The sequence below is a fragment of the Spea bombifrons genome, chromosome 1 (assembly GCF_027358695.1).
Source record: "Spea bombifrons isolate aSpeBom1 chromosome 1, aSpeBom1.2.pri, whole genome shotgun sequence".
In the NCBI taxonomy this organism is placed as follows: Eukaryota; Metazoa; Chordata; class Amphibia; order Anura; family Pelobatidae; genus Spea; species Spea bombifrons.
In genome coordinates this window covers 106595951-106623461 of record NC_071087.1, presented here as the reverse complement: position 1 = coordinate 106623461, position 27511 = coordinate 106595951, and the positions used below count along the sequence as shown (strand labels likewise).

Here is a 27511-nt window from a genome sequence, read left to right as displayed (position 1 = left end):
TTAAGATAGGAATGGAATTCCTATAACTAAGGATCCTTATCAGTTAGGCCATGAATCACCACAGGGGTCCTTTGGGAAGATGACACCTCTTGCCAGAACAGATACAGAGGGCATGCGCAAAGAAACACATTTAAATCAACCTCAGATTAACTAATTGAATGCTTAAACCAATAAACTAACCACCTCTGCTAGGTTACCCTTCCGTGCATCCACTACATTATATGAGTTAATCATGACAGTGACGCATACCAGGAGCTGTGAATTCATTCCTGAAGTACAATTTGTGTGAAAAAAATACTACCACAAACTTTGGCAAAGGCAGGTGGTAGAATATCATGCATAAAAGGGTTAAAATACCAGCATTTGAAATACTTTGTGCTGTCTAGTTTTCAAAAATATATGGTTTGATGGGGTAAATTGAAGTAGCCGGCTTCAAAGATGTTCCAAAGAGGAGATTGAGGCAGAATAACCAAATGACCGCCTGAATTACGCATGTCCCAGCCAAACAATCTGACAAACCTATACATGTAGGGTATCACCATACTCAGGAGATGTTGCTGAACACATATGGGGGTGTTTGACAGTGACATATACCAGGACCTTTATAACTAAACTACAATTTGTGAGAAAAAAAATAACAAAAAATACTATTACAAAGTTTGACAAAGGTTGGTAGTAGAATTAGTGCATGAAATGGTTAAAATACCAGCACTTGAAATACCCTGGGGTGTCTAGTTTTCAAAAATATATGGGCTGATATGGATAAATCGAATTAACTGGCTTCAAAGATGTTCCAAAGAGGAGATGGAGGCAGACTGACCAGATTTGGGAAAAAATGGTTTCGAAATCATAAAATGCTACTTGTACTTATTGCCCTATAACTTACAAAAAAAACATAAAAACATTAGATATTTCTAAACTCAGGACAAATAGTAGAATCTATTAAGCTAGTTTTTTTTTTTTTTTTTTTTACTTCCTTTGGTAGGTAAGAGATTTTTCAAAGAAAAGTCATAAAAGGTGGTTTTGTTTCAAATTTTCACCATGTTTTTTTTTTTTATAGTAAATAAGATATCAAAATAATGGTATCTGAAGAAAACCCATCTTGCCCTGAAAAAAAACAATATATAACTTGTGTGGGTACACTAAATGGGTGAGGAGAAAATTACAGCTGAACACAAGCACCGCAAAAGTGTTAAAACAGCCTCGGTCCCAAAAAGAAAAAATAAGCCCAGTCCTTAAGGGGGTTAATTGGGGCAGTTCACACATACCTATACAAAAATACATACAAGCACACGATGAGCAGAGAACCCTGCCTGTGAGCGGCCATTAATATGGTACTTTATAAAAATATTCGTCAGGAATGGCTTCTGAGGTCCCCACTCGTGAGCTTACAATCTAAGGGAGCAGTAGTGATAAAACAAAAGGAGGGGGGAAAAGAGAGAGAGAGTATTAGCTCTTTCCCAGAGCATCTGGGTATGTGGTCAGGTAGGAGAATCTCAGACAGGCCGACAGTAATTAAAAGGCGGGTAACGCACCAAAGAAAACCTCCAAAAAAAAAAAAAAAAGTATCTCAAATAATCAGTCTAAAACCGATTCTGCTAAATCCCAATTGTAAGAATGTCAAGCTAACCGTTATTTTACCAATACCACAGACTAAGTTGCACGTTTCCAAAGAACCGCATGAGAACGAGAAACACGGCGTAAACTGGGGGAAATGCGTCAAAACAATTAAACGAAGTGCGATTAAGCGCAGCATTTCCAGACAGTCGGCTAATACGTCAGAGAATCTCGCCTACGATACAAATCATAAGCGAAAGTTGTTGCTCCGCATGCGCAGTTCGCTAGCACCGCGGCGGCGATAGACGACATTATACGCATGTGCAGCAGCTGAATTCTGCACCAGTGTTGGGAGGAGGACACAAATCCTGGAAAGGCTCACTATTTGGCAGGAAGGAGAGGCCTAGACCTGGCAGAAAAGCGGAGGCTCGCCGTGAACATAGCGAAGGGGGGTGAGCGCCAATTTTGGCCGCAAGGGGGAGGGGGGGAATGAAAGACGAGTCGGAAAACGAGAACTGGAGTAACGGTGTGGAGCGGCCGTGCTTTGGATGTTCAGGGGAGGGGGAGACACCAAGGCGGGAGCGGCTCTGGCGACACTCGCTGTGACGGAGCTGAGAAAGTGGGAGGGGGGGAAATTCGGGCACAAAACATAAGAAAACAGCAGGAGAATAACGCGACAAGCCCCCTGAACGAACATTGGATTTATAAATCGTATCCAGAAAAGGGTCTTAAAAAAAAAAACAAAACACTGCGTTATGCTGCAGGTCTCCCTCAGGTAAGGAGCTAGTTACATACAGATTGCTAACTTGTGGATAGGAGATGGGAAGAAGTATTTAGCTGCTCTTTGTTCTCGTTCAGTAACTGAATCGTTGCTAATGGGAGTGCAGCTGTGCAGGATCTGTTCCATCTCCATGCCGTCCTGATATCAGAGCAGCCAACACTCCGAGCTTCTTTACCCACTCGCAGCCAAGTCCTCCTGTTGCTTCTCATAACACAACAAACTCCCCTCCCCCGGCTCGCTCTTGCGCCCTCTTGTGTTTCCCCTTGAACCTCTGATGTCAGAGCTTTAGCACTCATGACGTAACAGCATTCCTTTATTGTTCAACAATGCCCAGGTCCTGGGAGCTGTTGGCAGTGTCTTTTCAATGCTTTTTGGTCGCTTGTTGATGTGTCAAACCCTGTCCTTGACGGGCAACATCTCCGATTGCAGACTTTTTGCTGTCAGCGTTCCTTTGAAGCGCTGCGATGGGGGCTCGTGGATAGTTACAAAGTGGGTGAGAAGAGCACCCAAAAGGTTGGGGGGGCTGCTGCGTGGCTTTTCTGTCCGAGATACCTAGTGAATAAAGCAGACATTTTTAGCTGTCTTGTCTGTCTTTAGCCTTGGGTTCCTTTGTCTGCAGCTTTCCGTCCCCTCCCCCTTCTCGTCTCTTTCTCTGAGACTCAATCGCTTACTGCTGCTGCAGGTTTGTAAATACTGGACCAACACACAACATGGCTGACACTCGCCCCGCTTGCTAGGTCTCCGGTATCATCAGGCGGCTTGGCTTTGCTACACAGCTCCTGCATGACCATCTCTGTGTGTTAACCCAGATCCCTTGTATCATCCAAGGGCGGTAAGCCCAGCGGACGCTGCGCCCCACTCTCATCATTGTAGGGTGGCACTCCAAGGGTAAGGAACCCCGCGGCACCGTGCACGTTCGCTTCTATTTCACACCGGAACGTTTGGCCATCCGCGATCAGTGTATGAAAAGACAAAAGTTTTTAGGGTGTGAGCTATGTCAGGCCTTGGTGCTGAGCCAAAGGTCTATAGATTCTTGCTCGCGGTAACGTTCTGCCATTCGGGGGGGAGGGGAGTGATGCACCAAAATTGTTGGCACAGCCTGTCTACTCCAGGTTTTTCAGCGATAAGGTGTGTTGATGCATATGAGAGGCCTTTCGTTTAACTTGTACTCAGTGAAATCGAGCATTTCAAATCTCAGGAAGCATGTAACTTCTATGATGTGTAATTTGCATGTTTTTTTCCTAATGTAAACCTTCCTTTGGATCGGTGATATGTCCAGGTGTTTTGGTCCTAGAGTGATTCCAACCACATAAGGCTGTTGGTGCTACTCTTTTGATCGCCCCCCTCCCCGAACACCTTTGAACTCTAATTGCTTTTGTTGGTCAATAGATGTCTGCTGGAGAAGGTCGAAGATCCCTGTGAATAGTATAGGTGGGATTGATGGCAGCTCTTTGTAACTTTGACCTTCTTACTGTCTGTTGTAAGCACATGTATCATCTTGGTATGAATGTTCTCAACACCATGGCAAAGTAAATGAACAAAAGCAAGGTTCATTTTTTTTAGCCTTTCGCTGGTTAAGTGCCATGTATCACGGTTTGTAAGCTCATTTTGCTACATACTGTTTGGCAATGGATGACCACTAGTGTCTTAAGGACACATTGGGATTGTAGTGACATATTGGGATTTATTGATTTCAATAGCGTTTGGTTTTGGAAATACATCTTTAGGTTTTTGGTTTGCTTAATGCATCGTTGCGTTATGTATTCTCATGACTCCTTTTGTGAGTAATTATTCTACCTCAATATTGTTTCAGGGCATAGTCTTATTTTGACAGAAGACACCTCGGTGTTAATTCAAGCCACGAGTATGTAAGCGATTTACAGTCACAATGCCTTCCTTTTTTACAGCCTGTGCCTACAGAAGTTTAAAACTGTTTTCTGCTTACCAGTACTCAATGAACTGGTGCTTTAAAAAATGAGGTTGAGCTTTTCATTACAAGTCTTTTTAATGATATGATGAATCTGTTAGTTGCTCTGTTCCTGTATCACTTTGTTAAATCACTTAAAAAAAATATAAATGTACCTCGGCTGTCTAGATCTATATATATGTATGTATATATATAATATGTCAATTGATTCTGTGGGAGAGTGGCATCGTAAAGTGTATATAACGCAAAAGTTGGAGCGTTATACTAGCTTATGAGAGGTTTGCGGGTTCGAGAAGTTCAATATAATTACTGTTATAGACTGTATTATCTGACCAAGAGATCAAATTTTCTTTACTGGGCTGTAAATAGTAAACAGGCATTATACAGGCCTCAAGTCAGCAAGTCTTTGGACGGGAACTTCACTGATGCCCGCCTTTAGTAATTAACACTTTACTGAATGAATCCCTAAATGTGGATTATTATATAGATATGTTTTGGTACACCCATTTCCATGATTACTACTTTCTGTCTCTGACTTTGAAGTTTGAGTATGCAACCTGAAAATGATTTGTTGTCCATTTTATATTCAAACAGTGTTATAGCTACACTTAGTCCTCCGCTTTGGTGATCAAGGACTGTAGTTTAGAGAGCGCGGTGGAGCGCGTTGAGCCGATTTCTTCTTCCATATGCTTTCATTAGTCTGTGTCAGGTATGGTGATTAAGACTGAGCTATTCCATTGTTTACAACTGGCAGAATGGAAGTGAGCCGGCTTTAGTAGATTGAGATAGCAGACCCTGAACACATACAGCTGCATAATACCCATTTGTATGAAAAATTATATTAAATTAACTGTTTTTTAGGGATAAATGTTAAAATATTTTTGAAAACTGTTAAGTGCAAGTTCTCCTTCTAAGGAGTCTCCACAGACGCTAGGGTGTGCTCTGGCAGGTGTGTCCTTCCAAGTATCTAAACTGCATGTGGTGTAGGTGCCTTGAGGACAGTAGTTGATGGGGAAAAAAACATGGCCTGCGTGAGATTTGTGTGCTGACATTGCTATGGACAGTTGCTGCTAGCACTGGAATGGGGCAATTTCAGCGCCTAACAGCACTTTGATTTTCTACAAACCGCTAAGTATTTGGGCTAAGCTTGTGTTAACCCATAGATAATGAAAAGTACAGATTTTTTTTTTAAAGGTAGTTCCCAGATTAGTTAAGACATTTTCTCATTTTCTGGATTGTAACACCTAGTGGTGATAACTGGTTTTTCATTTACAGTTTAACTGTAGTCACTGATGTGACTGCCCTACACTGAAAATATCACTTGTCATATTGATTATTGCTCTTGCTGGACTTGATTGAACGTACAAAAAGTATGAGTGCCGGTGTCTTTATTTTACTATAATTCCCAATTGCAACTTCAATTGTGAAGTCATTGGGGCGATGTCCAGCTGATTATTGAATACAGCTGTAACACGTACAAATAAATAAGACCCTGGGTATCTTAGAAAACACCTTTATTGTCTAGAATTGTCATTATAAAGTAGGCAACTAGTGGTAACTTCAAGTGATCCCTTCAATATATTTTTTTTATTTAAATTTTAACTAGCCCATCGTTAAAATCCAGATAGATTATTAGTATTTGTACAGGCAGTAAGTGAGACCAAAAGAGCCGAAGATCGTGGATTATAAAGTTACAGACACATTTACATAGCTTCTACATAATTGACAGAAGCTGGAGCGATCAGAAATAAAATAGCCCAACTCCTTTATGGAAGTTCACTCACTTGGTTTGAAGCAGTGGATATACTGTTCAATATATACATATACGATAATTAGGAATGGAGGCAAACATGGGATCATAAAATCTTCTCAGCTCTGATACGTCTCTCCACCTTTTCATTTGATTTAGATGCTTGCTTTTATATGTATATAAAAGCGAAGTGAAGAAGAACAAAAACGGCACACTGGTTTGCAAGTTTATTAACGTAAAGATTAAAGAGGCTTACAATTTCTGGTGGTGAGAACTCTGTTTTAACTCTCCCAAAATAGTGTGACATCACCAAGCGTTCTGCACCTCCTTGGTCTTCATCAAGTGATATCTACAGTACATCAGTACTCCATAGGTTGTATGTATATCGGGAAATATATTTTCAATGTCAGTTTTTTTATTTTTTATGTATATCCACATACATAATAAAACTATAACATTTTGCACTAGGCTCATATTTAAGACTTATTTTCTGATTTCCGAGTGGTTTTGAACGAAGCTTGACCAGGTTCCTATGGTTTCGAACCTGTTGTTTTTTGTTTTTTTAGGCTAGGTTTCCACTTGGTTTTTTGTCCGGCGTTTTTTTCTTGATGAAAAACGCCAGGAAAACTGCCAAGAAAACTGCCACTGCATTTACCTGCGTTTTGGCGTTTTTTCTGCAGTTTTTTCTGGCGTTTTAGCCTTTCTGTGGAAATTGCTTTTTTTGACCTTAGGCAGTTTTTCCAGCCTTTACAAGTTAGAAGTTTTACCCAGCTAAAAGGGATTAGGATAAATGGCAAGTATCTGCCCTCTCCTGATGTCATTTACTTGGTAGACCCTTTTGTCTCTTTTCTGTGTTTTGTAAGGCATGCTTTATTTCGAATGTCTGCTCCTCTAGGAAGATTGGCCCCAAATGATGGTGCAAATTGTTTGCTGTTGCTTTTGGCACACAGGATCCGGTTGCGTATGTTTGTTTGTAATGGCATGTTTGTTCCAAATGGTGTAAAATTCAATATGAACCAGTCCAGGACTTTGTTTTGTGTGAAACTGTTTGTTTTCAGCCTATTTCTCGTAGGACACACAGATACTGGGTCCATCCTCTGCATTGTAACTGTGGAAAAAACGCCATAAAAAACGCCAAGGCAATAAACCCACATGGCTTTTTCATGGCGTTTTTTCTCTCCCATAGACTTCTATTGGAGAAAAAAAGCCAAGATTTCTTGCAAAAAACGCCAGAGTGTCAACATGCTGCAGTTTTGAAAAACTGCCACAGAGCCCAAAAAAGCAGAAAAACGCCAAAGAGGACTGAAAAAACGCCAAACAGAAAAACGCCAAGTGGAAATGGCATTTTGCGATTTCCTATTGAATTACAGCTAACATCTGGCTGCAGCCGTTTTTCACAAAAAAACGCCAGGTGGCGCTATTGGCGTTTTTGTAGGCGTTTTTAGCAAAAAAAACCCAAATGGAAACCAAGCCTTATGGGATTTAATTTGGGTTTGCAACACTTCTATTTACGGATTTTTGTTTTTCCTATGTGATCTACAGGTGTAGCAATTTGTTGGTTTTTGTTTTTCCCAAGGGGAAATACATCCTCTCTGGGAGTGGATGTCCACATGGGAGCATCTCTGAATGAGGCACAGCGGTAACCAGGAGCCTCTATATGTGTAACGCTCCGAAAAAAGTGTGACAATACTACGTGTTTTGTCTGCCTTGGGCTTCATCTTGTGGCCTCTACATTCAGATTCTATAGGTTGTGCATATATGGGGAAACTTCTATGGATGTTCAGCCTGTATCAATTAAGTTCTTGTTACCTTCAAAGACATTGTTATACACCTCTTCATTATATACATACTATAATATAAAATGATTAAAAAAAAAAAGCTGACGCTAAAAAACTTGCTAAATGGACAGATTGATGTATTCCTACATAAGAAAAATGGTTTTTTTATGTTCCAAAAATCTGTCATATACCAAATTAATAGATATAAACTTTGATTCCACTCAATTGATAAAATACAGATAAACTGTAGATGTGCCTTCGATATACAGAATGGTTTTAAAACTGTTTAGTTAATATAATACATATGATATATGTATCCTTTTATAAACATAAAATAATAAATGGCTCATACATACACAGTTATTTGAATAAGGAATATATTCAGCCAGCGACTTAAAAACCATTGCAAACCTCCTTCTGCATTCAATATGTGGTTGGAATTAGAGCTGAAACAACGAATCGATAAAATCGATAATAATCGATAACGGAAATCATCGATAACGATTTCCGTTATCGATTAATCGAGTGATCAATTCGTTGTTGGAGCACTCGGCTCCTTTTACTTACCTCCGCGAGCGTTCCCCGCTTCTGCTACACGCTCTGCAGTCTCCGCCTTCTAGCTACGTGACGGATGTGACGCGTTCCGGAGGTAAGTATTCTTCATGTCTATGTGCACGGATCGCACAGAGCCACTCGCACAGAGCGAATCGCTCTGTGCGAATGGAGCCACTCGCACAGAGCGGTTCGCTCTGTGCGAGTGGCTCCACTCGCACAGAGCGGTTCGCTCTGTGCGAGTGGCTCCATTCGCACAGAGCGGTTCGCTCTGTGCGAGTGGCTCCATTCGCACAGAGCGGTTCGCTCTGTGCGAGTGGCTCCATTCGCACAGAGCGGTTCGCTCTGTGCGAGTGGCTCCATTCGCACAGAGCGGTTCGCTCTGTGCGAGTGGCTCCATTCGCACAGAGCGGTTCGCTCTGTGCGAGTGGCTCCATTCGCACAGAGCGGTTCGCTCTGTGCGAGTGGCTCCATTCGCACAGAGCGGTTCGCTCTGTGCGAGTGGCTCCATTCGCACAGAGCGGTTCGTGAGTGTGGGTGCAGGGCAGAGTGGGGGTGGGGGTGCAGGGCAGAGTGGGGGTGGGGGTGCAGGGCAGAGTGGGGGTGGGGGGTGCAGGGCAGGAGACTGGGTGCAGGGCAGAGTGGGGGTGGGGATGCAGGGTGTGAGTGTGGGTGCAGAGCAGAGTGGGAGACTGGGTGCAGGGCAGAGTGGGGGTGGGGATGCAGGGCAGGGTGTGAGTGTGGGTGCAGGGCAGAGTGGGTGCAGGGCAGAGTGTGAGTGTGGGGGCAGGGCAGAATGTGGGGGCAGGGCTGGGTGCAGGGCAGAGTTAGAGACTGGGTGCAGGGGCACAGTGCAAAGTGCTGGGTGCAAAGTGCCAGTGCTGGGTGCAAAGTGCCAGGGCTGGGTGCAAAGTGCTGGGTGCAAAGTGCCAGGGCTGGGTGCAAAGTGCAAAGTGCTGGTGCAAAGTGCTGAATGCTGGGTGCAAAGTGCTGGATGCAAAGTGCCAGTGCTGGGTGCAAAGTGCTGGGTGCAAAGTGCCAGGGCTGGGTGCAAAGTGCTGAATGCTGGGTGCAAAGTGCTGGATGCAAAGTGCCAGTGCTGGGTGCAAAGTGCTGGGTGCAAAGTGCCAGGGCTGGGTGCAAAGTGCTGGGTGCAAAGTGCTGGGTGCAAAGTGCTGGGTGCAAAGTGCTGGGTGCAAAGTGCAAAGTGCTGGGGCAAAGTTTCTTGAACAGTAATAGTCCACCTCTTTTCAGAATGTTTGGGGTTATTTTGTTTCATAAATATTGTGTTTGGGTTCTTGTACTTTGAAAATATTGTTTTTTATTACATCATAACAAAATAAGAATGTTAATGTAAATTTTAAGTTGTTTTTTAACATCCAGTTCATTAAATTCTTTTAAATAAACGAAAAATTTGCATATTGTTTTTTTTTATCCGATTAATCGATTAATCGAAAAAATAATCGGCCGATTAATCGATTATTAAAATAATCGTTAGTTGCAGCCCTAGTTGGAATGTAAAACTGCAGCAACGCAACAATTGAAAGAGGAATGATTAGCTTTGGCAATGTAAACATTGTATAGTGCTCATGTCGAATCTATCTCATCTTAAATCTTTTCTGACAGCTATGAATAGAATTTGTGCATATCATAATATTTACTGCCAGCTAAGAAGCTGAACGCATCTCTGGCACAAAAAATAGCTGAGAGTGAGCAAAGAGGCAAACGGATGTGGAGGATTCTGCCGGATCCCCCCCATGCCTTTGCAAGGGGAACATGACATACATTTAAAGGCACCTCTCAGCTATCGTTAATTAAAGTGCATGTCATGGCTGGTGTGTACTAAGATGCAAACCAACATTTTGGACTGGAACCTATTTAAACCACAATGCTATGAGAGTGTGCAGGTGCAAGGTCATTTGCTTGAGGCATCTTTCCAGTTATAGCTCTGTTATAGACTTTAGTTATATGGCATTGATAAATGTATTGTTGACCAATATTAGTCATATATTAAGTGTTGCCTTTTTTTTTTTTTTTTTTTTTTTTTTTTTTTTTTTACTGATTGGAGCCATCAACTTGCTTATGATGTATACATGCTTATCACTATTTTGGGGCAGTCTAGCCATTTGTATCTTTTCTACCCATGATCACTTTTAGGGATAGTTTATTTTCCCTGAAAGAGTTGTAAAAGGAGAATTCATATTTACGTACTGTGATATGCATTGTTGAAAAAGAAAAAATGTCCCCGCCTCCTCCATGGTCTGGCGATTTTCTCCTGTGACAGGAAAACATTCCCATTGAAATTCTAGGGAGCATGCATGGAAAGCCCAGGAAGCCATGTTTCTGAGATGGTAGAAAATCCATATCTGCCACCAATCACAATACCATACACAAAGGAACAGAGATCATGTGACATTCCATTCTAATGCTTGATCCAACAGCCCTAAAACATCTTGACCTTGTCGTTGTGCATCATACATTGAGTTGGAGCCACACAATTAGCTTCAGCAAGGATGCCCACGTAGGAGCCACCTCCACTACCTGCCAGCTCTCACAGTGATGTGAGGGGTACCTTGGGCGTGAAAGGGTTAACATAAAAACCAGGCTGCATGCTATTTTTGGCTACAAAATATGCATATGATATTTTAGCATATTAATCTTGCGCAGAAACAAAATTGAGGCAAAGCTAACTTGTTGTTCTTTGTTTTAAATCATATAAAGATTTTTTTTCTCTATACATTGAGAACAAAGAAATAGCTGTCTAAGTATGTATGTCCCTATTCGAATTTATAGTCAAAAGAAATTTATGGCTATGAGAAAAAGGGGGTATGGGTTGCTTATCAGTGGAATGTACCACAGAATGGTTCAAGTGCTAATATATCAAACTAATTAGTAACTAAGTTAGTATTATATGTTAAGCATGTTATAATGCTTGTTTCACATTATATTTGGTTTTATTAAGATTGGTATTTTATATAGGAGAATACTATATTGTGTCTTGTCTATACAAGAACCCTCAAACTCCCAGACCCAAGGTTGAGGAAGATATATAAATTAATTTATTTTATATATAAATGATTATTTGCCTAGCATGTAATCTGAGTTCAAATATAATGTTGTAAAGTATACCAGGTATTGGAGAACTAATTGTAATGGTACATTTTAACAAATATCATGTAACCTGAATGGAATGTTTACTAAGACTGTTGGACATTAAATCAGTTTAATTGATAAGAAAACCATTAATTGGTACATACGTGTAACAGACATTTGCTTTCTTTCTGTTAAATCATTTCTTTGACAAGAACACTCCTTATTTTTATGTAATGGTAGCAAACTTGTGAAAGTATGTTACATACATGATTAACGTACTGATTATCTTGCGTAGAACTTGGAAATCCGATTGGTGGGTTCTAATAAACAGGAGGGCTTTATGCTGATACACGTTGTCCAAGTTATATTAAGGATAAATTTTCAACCAAAGACCTCTCTCTCTTTGTCTCTCAATATTTTACATTGTCACCTGGCTAATTGGACATTCTATGAACCTGGAGTATCCCAACAAGGACCAGTTGGATACCAGCAACAAGAGGCGGTATATATAATGAGATTTTATATATATATATATATATATATTAGTGAATTTTGTCATCTTCAACATAGAGGAGCTTTATGCAGTTTTGGGATGTAGAGTATATTTCAGTGTTGCATGTTTGGCTTACGAGAATCCCTGCATGTAAGGAGGGATCAGACAATTGTTCCTGCATGCTGACAAGTCGAATCTGCAATAGAAATTGTAACCTGTTGCCGTAGTGACAGGCTGATTCAGCTAAGCTGCTGGCTCCATGTTGGAAATGACACTTTAATGTTTCTTTAGAGAGATGCTGGAGATCGATCACCAAGTGATTAACAGTAGCCTCTTTTCCTTGATTGGCGCTGTCACACTGACTTGTGGCATACATGGACTTGCTACCTCGTAGAGATGGTACGGCCAATTTCAGCATGAGGGGTTAATTCAGTTGTGTAGGCATGTAAGGTCTTATAAGATAAATTTGTCTTTTGAAGCTGGGACTCCAACAAGGGCCCTCTGCAAGGTGTGAAATCTTTGTCTACTTGATGTGTAATCCACCATAAATGCCTGAATCCTTCAGTGGATTCTTTTGATATGCTAAGTGACCACTAGCAGTCAGGAAAACCATTTCTTCCAAGGTCATATCCAACACATACATCCATAATAACCCATAGATTCATAATCATACCTCCTTCTGTACGCACCCTACAAAAAGAATACAAATATGGCTAGTGCAACTTAAGCTGTTTGGAAGAAATTGTGAGGTCCGTGGTATTCAGTCATAAGTAGCAAGTGTGACATATCTATGGACTTCATAATCTACAAGAAATTAATAAATGCAGGATGTGGAGACAAGTATTGTTGTCAATGTTTTTGCCAGTTGAACTCTTCCTGTATTACATGTCTTTTGATATGTTAACGAGGGCACACCTACAGTGATTCAGTATGCCTGTTGAATCCAAAATCTTAGTTCAGTCTCTCTTTGTCCACCAACCTGCATGGATGGTGCCGTCTGTGGTGTGCTGGGTTATGTTGGACCTTTAGGTTGCAGGTTAGTCTTGGAAAGTGTTGCATTGTATGTTGGGCTGTCACTCATTTATTGTATGTTACTGTGTTTTTTTTGTCTCTTATTAAATATCTGTTAAAGTAGACGAACCTTTGAGATATTTTTATATTTGGTTGAACACCACACAGGAATTATTGCTGCGGCGAGCACAGGAGGAAGAATAAAATGAAAACGAGTTATTTTGACTGATATGGTTCCACCACACAAGGGGGAGGTCACTTATGGTTCCTATAGGTACACCTTCCCTCCACTTATACCACCTCTGGGCCGGCTTCTAAATGCGAGATGAACAGAAAAAAGTATACATTTAATGAGAGGAAACTGGTCAGTGTGCTTACTAGGGGCCTTCTTTACTTGCCGGAGCCCTACGGACGGGAAAAAATGTTATTTATCATTCATGTGAGTAGTTAGGTTTTCTGTGATTTCTCCTTTTTATTTTTATCTGGTGTAAATAATCTCTTTATCATCTGTTTTTTTGTTTGCACTGTGACTATTTTTTGTTCATACTAGATATTCCATTATTAAGTTCTGCTTTTGCCTGGTAAAGACTCGCGTTACCTGGTTATACCATTTTATTGGTAATTTGAAATCACATAATCATTGTGTTAAAGTATAATGTGTGGGTTTTTAGTCTAATTGTTGGGGGGAGGCAAGGCACCCCATTTATAAATTGTCTTGGTGGTGGCAGCGTTATGATATTAGTTATATCATTATAGTTAATTGTGCGTGGTATTAAGGGTGGATATTTTTATCACAATTTTCGGTCTAGGGCAGACAGTGAATTTTAAAACTTTTACTACCAAGTCACACGCATGCTTGCGTGTTCGTGACAGGTGCATCCACATTTAAATTTAAAACTATAAGCCTTAACATAAGCCTTATGTGTACATTAAGTACACAAGAGTTGGTGCAAAGAAGAGGCATGCAGAAGCTGAGCTACAGTACCACTACATATGTTTTTCATGTCACTTTTAGCACTCAGTGAGAGGGTCTGCTAAGCGTGCCATCATTTGTGAAATCTGGGCTATTACCCTACCCGTAATTTTTTTTTTCTTTGTTTAATTGGCACAAGGCAATGGCCTTGTCTAACCATATGCCTGTCTTAATGATCTTGGTGTTGCCCGGATACCCCAGTCCAGCTTCAATGATGTAGGAAGCACAATCTGTAAAACCCCACTGATGTGATTGCTACATTTGTCGTGGCAGGAGAGTAAATAATGGAATGTAACTTTGTAAAGACATCACTGATCAGATGCTGTCTCTGCATTGTATGTATTGACGGAGGGTAAAAAATACAGTACTTTATTAAATGCTTATTCTGTACATTTTAGTATTGTATAAAGTGACACTGTGATTATATGTATGTTTTTAATATTATCTAAGGTGTCATTATTTTTGATACGCCCACCCCATCTTTACATTGTATTTTGCTGCGTAATATGTTAGCGCTTAATAAATAAGGGCTAATAAATCTGGTGATTCCACCCTTGTGCATGTGTGGGTCATTCTACAGTATGCAGTAATTGCTTCTCTGTAGGTGACCCATCCTGTTATCCTTGGGCGAAAGGAATGAGGGAAAAGGCTTGTATTTGCATTCCTGCGTTTTGCTTTGAGTGCATTTTGTTGTTTTTTTTTCTCTGCTTTGTGCATCTGGTCTATATTGATCATTTTTCTTTATGTGATAAATGCGCCGTTGATGGATACGGTCTCTTCGTTCAGCTCAGCTTCGTTCTTGTGCATCATTTATATGCTGGAAACGCTGAGCGGAGTCAGTGCTTCTGTGGATACAGGGTGGTTTTAAAAGCTTGAATAATCAGATATGGCTATTTCTTACAAAATGAGCAGGGGCCAGTAGCATGTCCCATATTCTACTATTACCCTTTAAAATATTATCCTGAGATAACACTGAGGACCATTCTGTTTCATAGGATTAATCGTGGATATGCCCTAGTTAATAGTGAAGTGTGTTTTATTTTGCAGACTATATATTGTGTAGGAGTTCCTCAGTCATCTTTAGTATTTGATCAAATAACAGATAACCATGCATTTTACAACAAATTGTTTTATGTTGGCTACAACACTTAATTGGAATCTAACTACGGAGCTTAAAAGTGGTATACCAGCCTGTTAATCCGCATGCTTGTGCCTGTTTAGAATACGTGCCAGATACTACTTGTTTTCTGATGAGTTTTTCACGTCTGTATTCTCTTTAGTGTACTGGACTGGCTTTATATAGGGTAGGCAAGGTGTTTGTTGAAATGCCAACATTTTCAGACCAACTCATTTACACATCTTGATACTCCCTGTGGACAAAGAATTCCAGCCCTTTGGTGCCACAGTTTATTTTTTTCATAATAACTGTGAAATTTGATGCCAAACACACTAGGTATTCCCTTTACACAAAGGTATTTTTATGTTTTTATTCTTCCTGTACTATGGTGTACCATCTATGAATTGACAATTGCTGTTGATAAGGAATACATTGGGTATGAATGCTCTTTTAAGTCGGATTATTTTGCTTGTAAGTGTTTTATTTCTAAATGTATTGCATGTACTTAGAATTATTTTGTCATGGTATCAATATTATATAGATTGTTATGATCATAATCATAGAATTTTGCTTTGCCCAAAATGGTGTTTCTAGTGAATGTTTGTGTGCACATTCAGCGATGTCTGATTTTACACTATATGGATAAAGCTGTTTTGAAGGTGGTTTGGTGATTGGGAACTACAAACTCTCAGAAAATGTTGGCTGCGTAGTACGTAGATGATGATCTTTTTAAAGGCACACTCCAGCCATCATACATACGTTAATGCATGAGATTACCGAGTGAACCCTTTAAATTACTGTTTTGGCCTTTTGCCAATGCATTGACTGATTCTGCAGAATCCTGCCCTTCATGCATTCGCTTGTTTCCAGCTCCTAAGTTTGCAGGCTGAGCACATATGCAGCTTGCCGTATTGCATGTGGACACTGGTCCGCTCCAACGCTTAGTATTTACAAAAGTTAATTATGTCATTTTGATTTTGCCCCAAAAGACACATTTAGCTGAAGGCATAAAATGTCTAGCTTAAAAATAAATGGTAATTTGCTATCTCTGAAAGCCGTGAATTTAAAAGTTAGAGCAATAAGACATGATTCATTTATATTTGACATGAGTAGAATGGTCACAGTGCTTAGAAAACATACAAAAAAAAACAAGGATAGAACACAGAAGGTTTACACTATACCAAAGTAAAATAACCTGTTGGACTCTCTAGCTGTTTGTCAAAAAGAAATTCAGGAAATTGTTTCCCTCAGATTCCCACTTTATGGGAATCCTATTTTTATCTCTAGGAGACCACCTATTTGGCGTCACATGAGAGGGGAGTGTGCATCCCAAGCACTTTATGACACTCATTGATCTGATATACATATTTGTATATATACAATGGTTGTAATCGTACATCCCCATGGTATTACAAACATAGAGGTACCAAATATCTACTTGTCAGCGAACCCCTCGTGCCATGATTATCATCATTCTGGTGTCTGCATCTATTGTATAACCTAACCGTATTTCTGATAGGCTATCTGGCATCATTTGAGGATACCTTGCTTGAATGCTGGATCTGTTTTTTGGACAACTTTATGATAAAATCTGACCTAGTTAGGTTTTCTGGTCTCCATGCTATATTGCCCTATACCCTGAATACATACATTTGCATGGTAGATGCCCTGGCCTTGCTCATGAATGATATCATAGTATGATGCCACCCTTCTAGACTGGAAAGATGGTATATGGTCCGTGTAATGTTTGTGCCAAACAATGCTTTGAATTTGGGCCAAAAAGCTAACATGAAAGTACCTTAGCTGCTTTTTCTCAATATCCAGATGTGCTGTTTGGTTCCTTTCAAGTAGTGGTTTCTTCTTTGCTACCCGTTCATATAGTTGATATGCGGAGCATTACTCTACTTCCAGCCACTGACTGTTGGCCTCCTTGTTTAATCACTGCGCTTTGAGGAATGTCCTTTTGTTCCCAGTGCCTAGGTGATGTGATATTAGAACGTGAACAAAGTGTGAAGACCAGTATAGGAAGAAATACATAAATTATAGAAAATTTATATGACTTTCCTTTAACGTGTACCGGAAACACTGCTGCAGCCCTTAGAAAACACTCTCCGGGTGATGTGATACAGCTTCTATTGGCTAATTGTTTATCAGACTGTATTTATTTATGTATCCAAACACTTGAATATCTTTGTACCTTTTTGTTTATCTGTGCTTTTGTATCATGTTAAATATCTATGTATTCTGTAGAATGCTCTTTGGTCTTCATTTTCCCTTAGGTCTACAGCCTGATCAATGATCTTTCAATTCTTTAGGGTTTTTATCCTGAGGTTTGAAAGTAACATGGGTGCAGTTATATATGGGGTTTGTATGCCCATTCTTCAGTTCAGGCATTCCCCTCTGACGTTGTCAATGCGAACCCCGCAGGAAGCATCAGTCTGAAGTTAACACTCCTCAGGGTCTGTAGAGAACATACTGGGCTCTTTGATGTCTCTGCAACTTATTACACATGCTATGTACAGCTCAAATTGAGGTCATGGCGAGAAGGAGGAACAGAGATTCCCCTTCTTGAAAAAAAGAGGAACATGTACTTCTAAAAATATAATTAAAAACATTTTGAAGAATGCACTGATGTTACCGTGCCATTGGGTGCTGTCTGGTTACAATAAACTTCCATGAGGTGTATAAAGACCCCAAAGGGATCTCTAGTCAAAGTGCTCTGCCCTCCTGATGAGAGCACTGCGAAAAATAAACATGGCATTTTGTTATGGTGTGATATAGTAAGGCATTCCAAGCAAGGAGAAATGGTGTGCTCTCTCTAGAATAAATTACATGTTATTATATGTTCTAGGGTGTAGAGTTCTCATTAGTATGAAATTTGAGACTGGATTTGTAATTGCATGATGAGGCTTGGGATTCAATAACGAGGCACATATGCTTGGGGTGATGCATAAGGGATCTTTGCAATTTGTTTGCTCTTGCATTTATAGGGAGGAAAGTGCAAATATCATTTATTTGGCTGTATATTCCTGTATATGTATGTACTTACAATTTCATATATACACTCGGCCCTTAGCAACATGTAGACTGTTCCTAGGTACAGCACATTTATCATATGCGTAATGTTGCAGAATGTTAATGGTAGTTTATTTTCCCTGCCAGTACTTGGAAAGTATAATTGTATAAACTGTAAGTATCGCACTAACATTCCACTTTTTGTTGTAATGATATCCATGGTTTCCAGAATTTTCCAGCGTGTTCCTTTTTAATATTTTACCGATAAACATGCCTTTCTAAAACATTGCATCTATATTGTCATGTGCAATAATTTATTCAGCTGCAAAAGAGTCCCCAACAGAGATAGAAGGTGCAGGTTGTCTTGCTCTCTGCAGTTAACAGGCATATGCTATTAGTTGATTGGTGAACGGACAAGATATGTTGAGTATTATTTAGCATTTTAATGATTTTTATTTTGCTTTTCAGATTAGAGTAACGCGATATTTGAGTGGAAAAGAGGCGAGTCTTTGGGGATCGTGTTTTGATGGTGGAAAAAAATTGGTCCATTTCTTTGTATAGATTGGAGCTACCCCAGCAACATTGGAGAGAATAGGATTTTCACCCTAGTCTGGCAGCTTTGCTGCCCGCATATACACAGATGAATGAAGACCCCATTTGGCAAGACCGCAGTTCATCGACCCAGAGCTGATGCAGGTACGATCTATAGATAGTTGGATATGTATCATTACTTTTAGTCACCCATTTAATTTTACATTAAATGCTGAACGTTAAATTCGCATAGATAATTTTACCATTTACCGTTTTGTTGACCAGTGCCTCCTACATCTTATATCAGTGCCCCAATGGAGCCCTTTTTATACAATGTGCCTACAAAGACATAGATGCTTTGTGGAAGTTTGAGATACTACTCTGGTTCTCAACACTTATAACAGACAGGAATACGTGTCTTTACTCTAGCAAAGCCTCAGGGAATTTGTAGGGATGCACCGAAATGAAAATTTTGGACTGAAAATTCAGGATTCACTTGGCCGAAACCCAAAATGACCCCCCCCCCCATAAAAAACACACTCTGATTAACCCATTAACATCCATGGATGGGTCAGGCACGTCACGTAAAAACAGTCACTTAACGACCAATGACATGCCTTGCACATCATTTCATTAAACAAGCTTAGAAAGTGATCTATGATCACTTTCTTCTCTTAAACTGTGTTGCTGTAATGCCTCGATATCGAGGTATTCAGCAACACCGAGATCGGCATTAGGGGCCAAAAAGAGTTTAGGAGGCGATCAACGATCGCTTCCTAAACTTCAATGGCGTCGCTGAAATGCCTCGATCACCAGGCTTTCTTCAACAACGAACACTCACCCCAGGACACGCTGTGACCGCGTGTCACAACAGCCACTACGAGTGATTTTGCCACTCGCAAGATGATGATGATGATGATAATAATAATAATAATAATAATAATAGACCCTCTAGAGAACTCTGGCTCCACTAGCAGGTTGAATACAGGTACTGCATTCAACCATGCAAGTCAATGGAGCCCAGCTTTCCAATCACAATGTGATTAGTAAAATATTTAATAAAATAATTTAAAAATAAAGCTTAAAAAAAAAGTGGTAACATTTAAAAAAAATTATGCATCAGGAACCATCCAGTTCCAGCAAAAAGAATAAAATAAATAAAATAAAGTTTATTATTATGAGCAAGTGCTAAAATAAGCGCTGTATCTTCCCAAAAATCTTGCCATGGAAAGAGTTAAAGTAAAAGCATTTCAAATACCGAAGGGCTGTCTAATGTAAAAAAAAAAAAAATGGTTTGATGGGGTAAATTGGAGTGGCCAGGCTCAAAGATAGGGCATAGGCACAGACTGACCAAAATGGTGGCGGTGGGGGGAGCGCACTTCCCAAATGTGGCCTTTTAACCCCAAACACCAGACAAACTCATGCATGGGGGAGATGTTGCTATACACACAATGGGGTGTTGTTTGATAGTGACGTATACCTGGAGCTATAGATTTATACCCGAAAAAATACAAAAAAAATTACTACCACAAACTTTGGCAAAGACTGGTGGTAGAATTAGCATGGAAAGGGTTAAAATACCAGCATTTGAAATACCTAGTTTTCAAAATATACGGTTTGATGGAGTAAATCCACAGTGTTGGATTCTGAATTACATGTTTTGTTTTGCCTAGTAATTTAGCTGTTGGAATTGGTACAGATACACAGATATGTGATTTGCATACATGTCCTTGATGACTTTTATTGTTTTACGCTTGTTAACCACAATTCCTCTCTATTTTTTTTCCTTTTTCTAAAACTTCACACTTATGACAGATAGGGCTTTCTTGTAATATGTGCAGTGCAACAAACTGTGTTTATACCATCACATGATGTGATGCACACATAAGCGAAAAAATGTTTCGCTGTATATACCATATGCTATAAAAATAACGGTAAGGGATGCAGTTGGTATGGCACAATGTCTGATCCCTTCGTGTTAGTGGAATGAGATAACTTTTCCTGTATACTGGTTCTAACATCAGATCGAAAAAGGTTTAAAGTCGACCAGTCTCATGACAGCGTTATATTCTTTTAAAAGCTTTTTGAGGATTAAACATGCATTTTCTTTATTATATATCAGATTTTCTGGGTTAGAATAGAAGAGATACTTACCATCTTCATGTAAGGAGTAATTGCAGAGTAACATGCTTGGCAGCAAAGCTCCTAAAAGGATATACCGGTATCTACTTACAGTGTATGTTTCCAAAAATTTTTAAGAGCTGCAGTAAAATGTTGATTGCTCTGGTTCTCTGGAATTTGTCCACCGTTGGCCCTGAGTAAAGTGGAAGCTATAAAATAGTATGAGTTGCTGAGTTTCTTGAAAAAGTCTGCCACCCAGCAGTCTCCAGCACCCCCATTTAATAAATGTTTCCTGTATTATTATTCTACTATTCACGTACATACAGTATAAGGGTACACTGCCAGTAAAATGAGTTAAACCTGTGAACAATACAAAATGAGTTACCGTACTATAAAAAGTAGTTACATTAATACTTTAAAGTTCTATCTTTAGGATTCTAATATTCTGTGTATATTAAGAAAGAGGCTTGCTTGTTTTATGTAGGAAGTATTGTAAAACATGCTTTAAAAAAAAAGTTTATTTGAAACCTTTACTAATGTTCGTTGTGTGTTCTTTCATTTACTTAGCACATGCAGGTGTATCAGCAAACATGATGAAGAAAAGGACCTCTCACAAGTAAGACTACCTGCATTAATTTAGATAAAATTATTTATGTATCGACTCTATATGAGGTTGATGGAAATTTAGTCTTGAAAATAACTTACTGCTTTCAAATATTGAACGTTTGTTTTGCAAGTATGAATTTGCTATTTCTTAATGCAGAAAATACACCGTATTTCCCCATGTATGAGACGCACCTTTTTAAAGAAAATTTTGGGGTCTAAAAACTGGGTGCGTCTTATACAGTGGTGGTAGATTTATTTTTTTATTTTACCGGAAAGGGGACCTGCTGCTTACCTCTGTGTTGCTCAGCAGCGTCTCTTGATCCGTTGAGGCGACACAGGAACCCAGTGGAGTCACGTGACTGTACATCATATCACATGACTCCGTTCCTGTTCCTGTTCGAGCAGCGCAGAGGGAAACGGCGGCCCCCACGGAAGTCTGCAAGCGGGAACAGAAGATCTGCAGTTCAGTAATGAATGAATATTTGTGTGTGTGTGAGATAGCATGGATACGTGTGTAGGGGGCGCAGGGAGGCTGAAAGTGATGTGCATGTACTGTGGCTGCCTGAGCATGATATGAGTGTGATTGCTAACAATTGCTAGCAGCTAACTTCAATCACACTCATATCATACCCAGGCAACCAGTTCAATAACTTTATGAAATATATATTTTTTGGGCCCCAAAATTAAGATTCGTCTCATACATGGGAGCATCTTATACATGGGGAAATACGGCATTTGTTCTTTTGAATTATTAACCATCATTTAGTTAATAAAAAGTTAGTATTGCATGTCAGAATGTAAATTGATTAAAGTGTGAGTTAAAAAAACCAAAAAACAAGATTATGCATTTAGCCTGATAGTTTTTTTATTTTTTTATATGGTTGTTAGAAAACATCGGAGCAATATGGGACCAAGTAAACCTATTTCACAGCCGCGAAGAAATATAGTTGGCTGTAGAATACAACATGGTTGGAAAGAAGGCAGTGGGCCCATAACTCAGTGGAAAGGAACTGTTTTGGATCAAGTGCCAGTGAACCCCTCACTATATCTTATAAAATATGATGGCTTTGATTGCGTCTATGGACTAGAACTTCATAAGGATGAAAGAGTGTCAGCTCTTGAAGTTCTTCCAGACAGAGTTGGTAGGTAGAAAGAAGAACATGTCCTAAATACTGTAATCTTCAATGTGTTTATGATATGAATGTTGTATGTATATATATACACTATATCAGTAGTCGACAAATTTGGTTTGGTTCTAGGGGCCAGCCAACAAATTAGACAGCTTTTTTTTCTCCGATTGTGTTTTTGCACACTCTAACACCATACAGTAACAGACACATGCTAACATCTTATGCTCATAAACTGTAACATCTTGCAGTAACACTCACGCTAACATTCTATGCTCATGTACACATATGCTCACACCATACACTAATACATACACTATATGCTGACATACACATACTCATGCTAATGACATACTGTAAGATAAACACCACCATACACATGTGCACACACTGACTAACATATGAAAGCATAGGTGTGCTGGATTCATGATGGAAGCCCTGCAAAACCCTGGTCTCCATGAAGTGGTTTCTAATCGCAATGGCGACCTGGCGCCAGGAGTTTGTCGAGCCCTACACTATATGATCAAAAATATGTGGGCACTGACTATCACGACTATATGAGCTTGTTGGACATCCCTTTCCAAGACCATGGGCTTTCATTTGGAGTTGAAACCAACCCACTTCTTTGCTGCTATAAGACCCTCCACTCTTCTGGCTTTCCACAAGATTTTGGAGTGTGTCTGGGAATTCGTGCTTATTCAGCCAAAAGAACGTTTGTGAGATCCCCTAGGTGCTCAGTAGGGTTAAGGTCAGAGCTCCTTGTAGGACACTCAAACCAAACATGTCAAGCCATGTCTTTATGGACCTTGCGTTGTGCTCTGGGGACATAGTCAAACTGATGTTGCAAAGTTAAGAGTATATACTTGTCAAATGGAGATTGCATGCCTATAATCTTGATTTTATAGACCTGGTAGTAATTAGAAATGTGTGGGCAAAACACCTAAACACAATAATTAGGTGTATGTAATATATATAAATATAACATTCCGTATTTGCCCGAATATAGGCCACACTTCTTTCCCCCACTTTTGTCATATGGAGATTGCATGCCTATAATCTTGATTTTATAGACGTGGTAGTAATTAGTAATTTGTGGTCAAAACACCTAAACACAATAATTAGGTGTTTTTTTTTTCTCATTTAGCTGCGGGCAAGCAGCATGGTTATGTCAGATATTTTATCATCGAAAACATGTATTTCTATATTCTGTATTTTACACAAAATGGAGTCAGAGCCATTTTATTTTACTTAATCATATAGTGATTATTTCCTTTTTGTCCTTGTTCCCTCTATAATTGAGAACAAAGGAGTATTCATGTATATAGATGTTTCAGTATATATATGATAACATTAATTGGATCTTCCATGAGAAAGCTAAGGAGTAGACACTGCATATCCTTAGGAATGTAAATTGGAATGGGGGATACATGGGAAGACTACCAAGACCTGAGTTGCTATCTAGGAAGTAACATTTGGCGATTAGGGTGACCAAGGATAAATTCCAAACACATATGTAATGGTTTTAAGTTAATTCTTAGACCAGAGCGTCTCTCACAGGTAAATTAAGAAATTACAACGGTGTAAATATGAGTAGAAATCCTAATTATAATGGGTAAAACCCACCGTTATGATTGGAGAATTCCAATTAAAAGGTGGAGGCTATGATAATAAGCCCTGTCTTTAAAAGCTTATGTCTTTAATAAATAATAATAAAGAAAAACGCACCCTGAAATAGACAGACCCTGACGGACTTATTCACCAAATTTACCCCAGAGAATTGGAATCTTCAGATCCTGGCACCATATTTCACTCTTAGAGTTACTTTGCGTTCTAACCTATATAACTTGTAGAAAGTTATATTTTTTCCCACTTAATTTCTTGCCACTGAACCTGGATTAACTTCTACAAGGACCAGTTGGACAACAGCAACAAGTGGTGGTAATTATAATTGTTTTATTATTCTGAATAGAAATGAATTTTCTCTTCCCTGTTTCTGGGAAATAGTATATTGCATTATTGTATATGACGGCTCGTGAGACTGCAGCTTATAACCCGTGATAATAACAATAATGAAAAGGTATTTTTACCTATAGATGAAGTTTGACATTATTTGCATCTATTAGGAACTTCACTAATACTCACTAATACTCTTATACATTAGTATACAATATTAGTTGAACTAATATTAGAGAGATAGTGATATCTTTATTACTGCCCTGATTTATTATAAATTTTTGGTTGCTGAGTGGACTGGAAATTAATTGTGTGTTAGACTCATAAAATACCAATTCATATTGATAACTATCGATAATATACTGTATTTGAATTGATTCATTTATTTTTGACATGTTTTAAGAATTTTGTGTTTTATATTATGCACTGTGTGACTCGTAAATTGTATTCACAATAAATAATATTTTTGATTGACTATCGTGACGATATATATCTAATTTGAATTATAATTTTCGGCGATCTGAAAGAATTTAGGATCGGAGATAAAATATAGGGTATCTCCTTAAATTAATATTGTGGATGTGGTACTACAACATTTGGTAGCGTCGTTATTTTGTGTGTGTGATAAAATATTGGTTTTGTCTATTTTGTCTCATTAATATCCCTAACAGTTAGCATCCAGATCCCCCGCAGCACTGCTTCTGTGACGGAGAGGCCACAGCCGGTGGACGTCTGCACAGTGTGCGTAGACAACCTCCGCTGTTGGCACTTCCGCTGGGGCGTATGGAAAACCTCTGCTGCCGGGGCTTCTCCGTCACAGAAGCGCTGGCGGAAGTGCTGGCAGCGGAGGTTGTCTGTGCGCATCACAGATTGGCATTTCTACATATTGTGTATATTTGTATATATATTACACATTACTGTTCAGACATATTTCTGATTCATTTAATGCTATTTTAATATTTTATGATGGGAGGTTCAGGGAAAATGTATTTAAGTACATTATCCTCTGCTAGTATCGGCTGCAGATCCTTGATAATTTTGCAAATTTCTTTCAAGGGCAGGGTTGTACTTTGTGTATTGCAGCAGGTGTTCACATGATGTTTGTAGAGTTTATTTTCTTCCTGATGGGCCATGATTTGTATCCCTTTTGTCTGAATGCTTCAGACTGTTTTGAAATGCATGTCTCTGTCCCCAGTGATGGAGCAGATGCAATGGCCCACCAGGAAGAAAAAAACCCTATGCTCCTTGTGAACACCTGCTGCAATAAACAGAGAAACAAACTCCCACGCATACCATTGGTGGCCATGTACAAGTCTGCCCTTGGAAAAAATACCTAAATTATCAAGGATCTACAGCCAATACTAGCAGTGGATTAAGTACTAAAGGAAATTTCCCTAAACCTCCCATCTTGACCTTGAGGCAATGACCTAAACGAAACAAAAGCTGGTTGATAGGAAATTAACTACTGTAATAACACACAAAGATGACCGGACCAAACCATGCAACCAACCTGGCTGCAAACTTTGCCAACACATTTGTTTTAAATAATACAACCATTCACAACATTAAATGATTATACTCTAGCACATCGCAAAATGTTTTATACATGATACAATGCACCCTGCAAAGTAGGGTGTTTCATTTATTTTCTGGAAAGTTTTACCAATGTAAGGCTAAACCTGCACAGATATTCCATCAACCACCATAAAGAAAATAACTATTGCAAACCGATCACTCCGTACATGAACTCAAATTCAAAATACTGAAAAGAAAAATGTCAAAGGCCAACCAAGAAAGAAAGACATTTGAAGCCAAAGTGATACATTTTTTATGACTGCAAAAATAGAGGGCTTTATGTAAATTTAAGTTTCATTATTATTTATTATCTTTTATTTATATAGCGCCAATAATTTATGCAGCGCTTAATACAATACATATATTCAAGGGGTATAACAAGACGAGAATTGACAGACTAAGACAAACCGATACATTAGGTGGAGAGAGCCCTGCTCGCAAGCTTACAATCTTGGCACATTATCAAAGCTTTCCATAACCTGCCCCGAATCATGACTGTCAAATTGACATGCTCACCCTTACTCTCTCACCCTTCTCGCTCTCCCCTATCTTTGCAGTCTATATGACTGAAGCCTGCCCATTTATCACTCTTAAGTGTTTGGTCTCTCTATTATCTGCCCTGTTGTTTTAACTCCTGTTTTCAACACCCCCAGTATTCAGACATGTACTTGCAACATTTGAAGAAATCCCAAGTCACACATTAGTGGCAATGGATGGGTCAGATAAGACTGATGAGGTACAGATCACAATAATCAAAGGGAGCCATAAATGATTTAGGTCAGTGGAGGGGAAAGGAGAGAAGAAAGAAATAATCAAAATATTGAATTTGATAAACTGGGCTTCTTTAGCACTGTATTGGAAAAAATAAAAATAAGTTTTGTCAATGCATGTGTACAGCACTGTATTTTATTGCTTGTGGGGGAAACCCTAGGACTTTCCATTTAAATGACAAGATGTTTAAACCTTAACCCCTTCAGTCCCAGGTGTTTTTGGTACCTCAAAGCTTGTAGCAATTTGCGTCTATATCCATGTCCCAAATGTGGCCTTTTCCCTCCCAAAAACCTGACAAATCCATGCCTGTGGGGTATCGCTGTACTCAGGAGATGTTGCTATTGGGGTGTTTTATGACAGTGGCATATATCAGGAGCTGTTAATTCATACCTAAAGTACGTGTGGCGAAAATTACACACCACAAAATTAAACTGTAAACTGTAAAAAATGCTGGTGGTAAAATGTATGCAAAGAGTTAAAATACCTGGGGTGTCTAGTTTTCAAAAATATATGGTTTTATAGGGCACACTGAAATGGCCAAGCTCAAGCATGTACCAAATACAGCATGGGCAGTGGATCACCAAATGAGTTCTTTTGTCAGGGAAGCTATAAATAATAGTTAATGTGTTTTTTTTTGTTTGTTTGTTTAATGTGACCTACTACTATTATAGATTTATTACATAGCCTACTAATCTATTGTAAGGCCTGCTCAATTCTAAACAAACACAACTAGTTTTTGAAACTCTTCATATTAACATAATTTCACTGTACTTGTACACA

General features: G+C 39.2%; 1 protein-coding gene across 2 annotated transcripts in view; it reads left to right on the top strand.

Moving 5' to 3' along the window:
• Nucleotides 1-1706: 1706 nt before the first annotated feature.
• Nucleotides 1707-27511, top strand: part of SPIN1 (spindlin 1) — a 29411-nt gene continuing 3606 nt past the window's right edge. Inside the window, exons 1-4 of one of the 2 annotated variants that reach the window (XM_053467699.1) lie at nucleotides 1707-2332; nucleotides 18516-18743; nucleotides 21267-21315; nucleotides 22194-22447. In XM_053467699.1, coding sequence (XP_053323674.1) covers nucleotides 18692-18743; nucleotides 21267-21315; nucleotides 22194-22447 — 355 coding nt within the window. In that variant the 5' untranslated portion in view covers nucleotides 1707-2332; nucleotides 18516-18691. Of the gene's footprint in view, nucleotides 2333-2867; nucleotides 3227-18515; nucleotides 18744-21266; nucleotides 21316-22193; nucleotides 22448-27511 lie in introns of those variants that run through there. The other variant, XM_053467706.1, reaches the window with a different exon arrangement.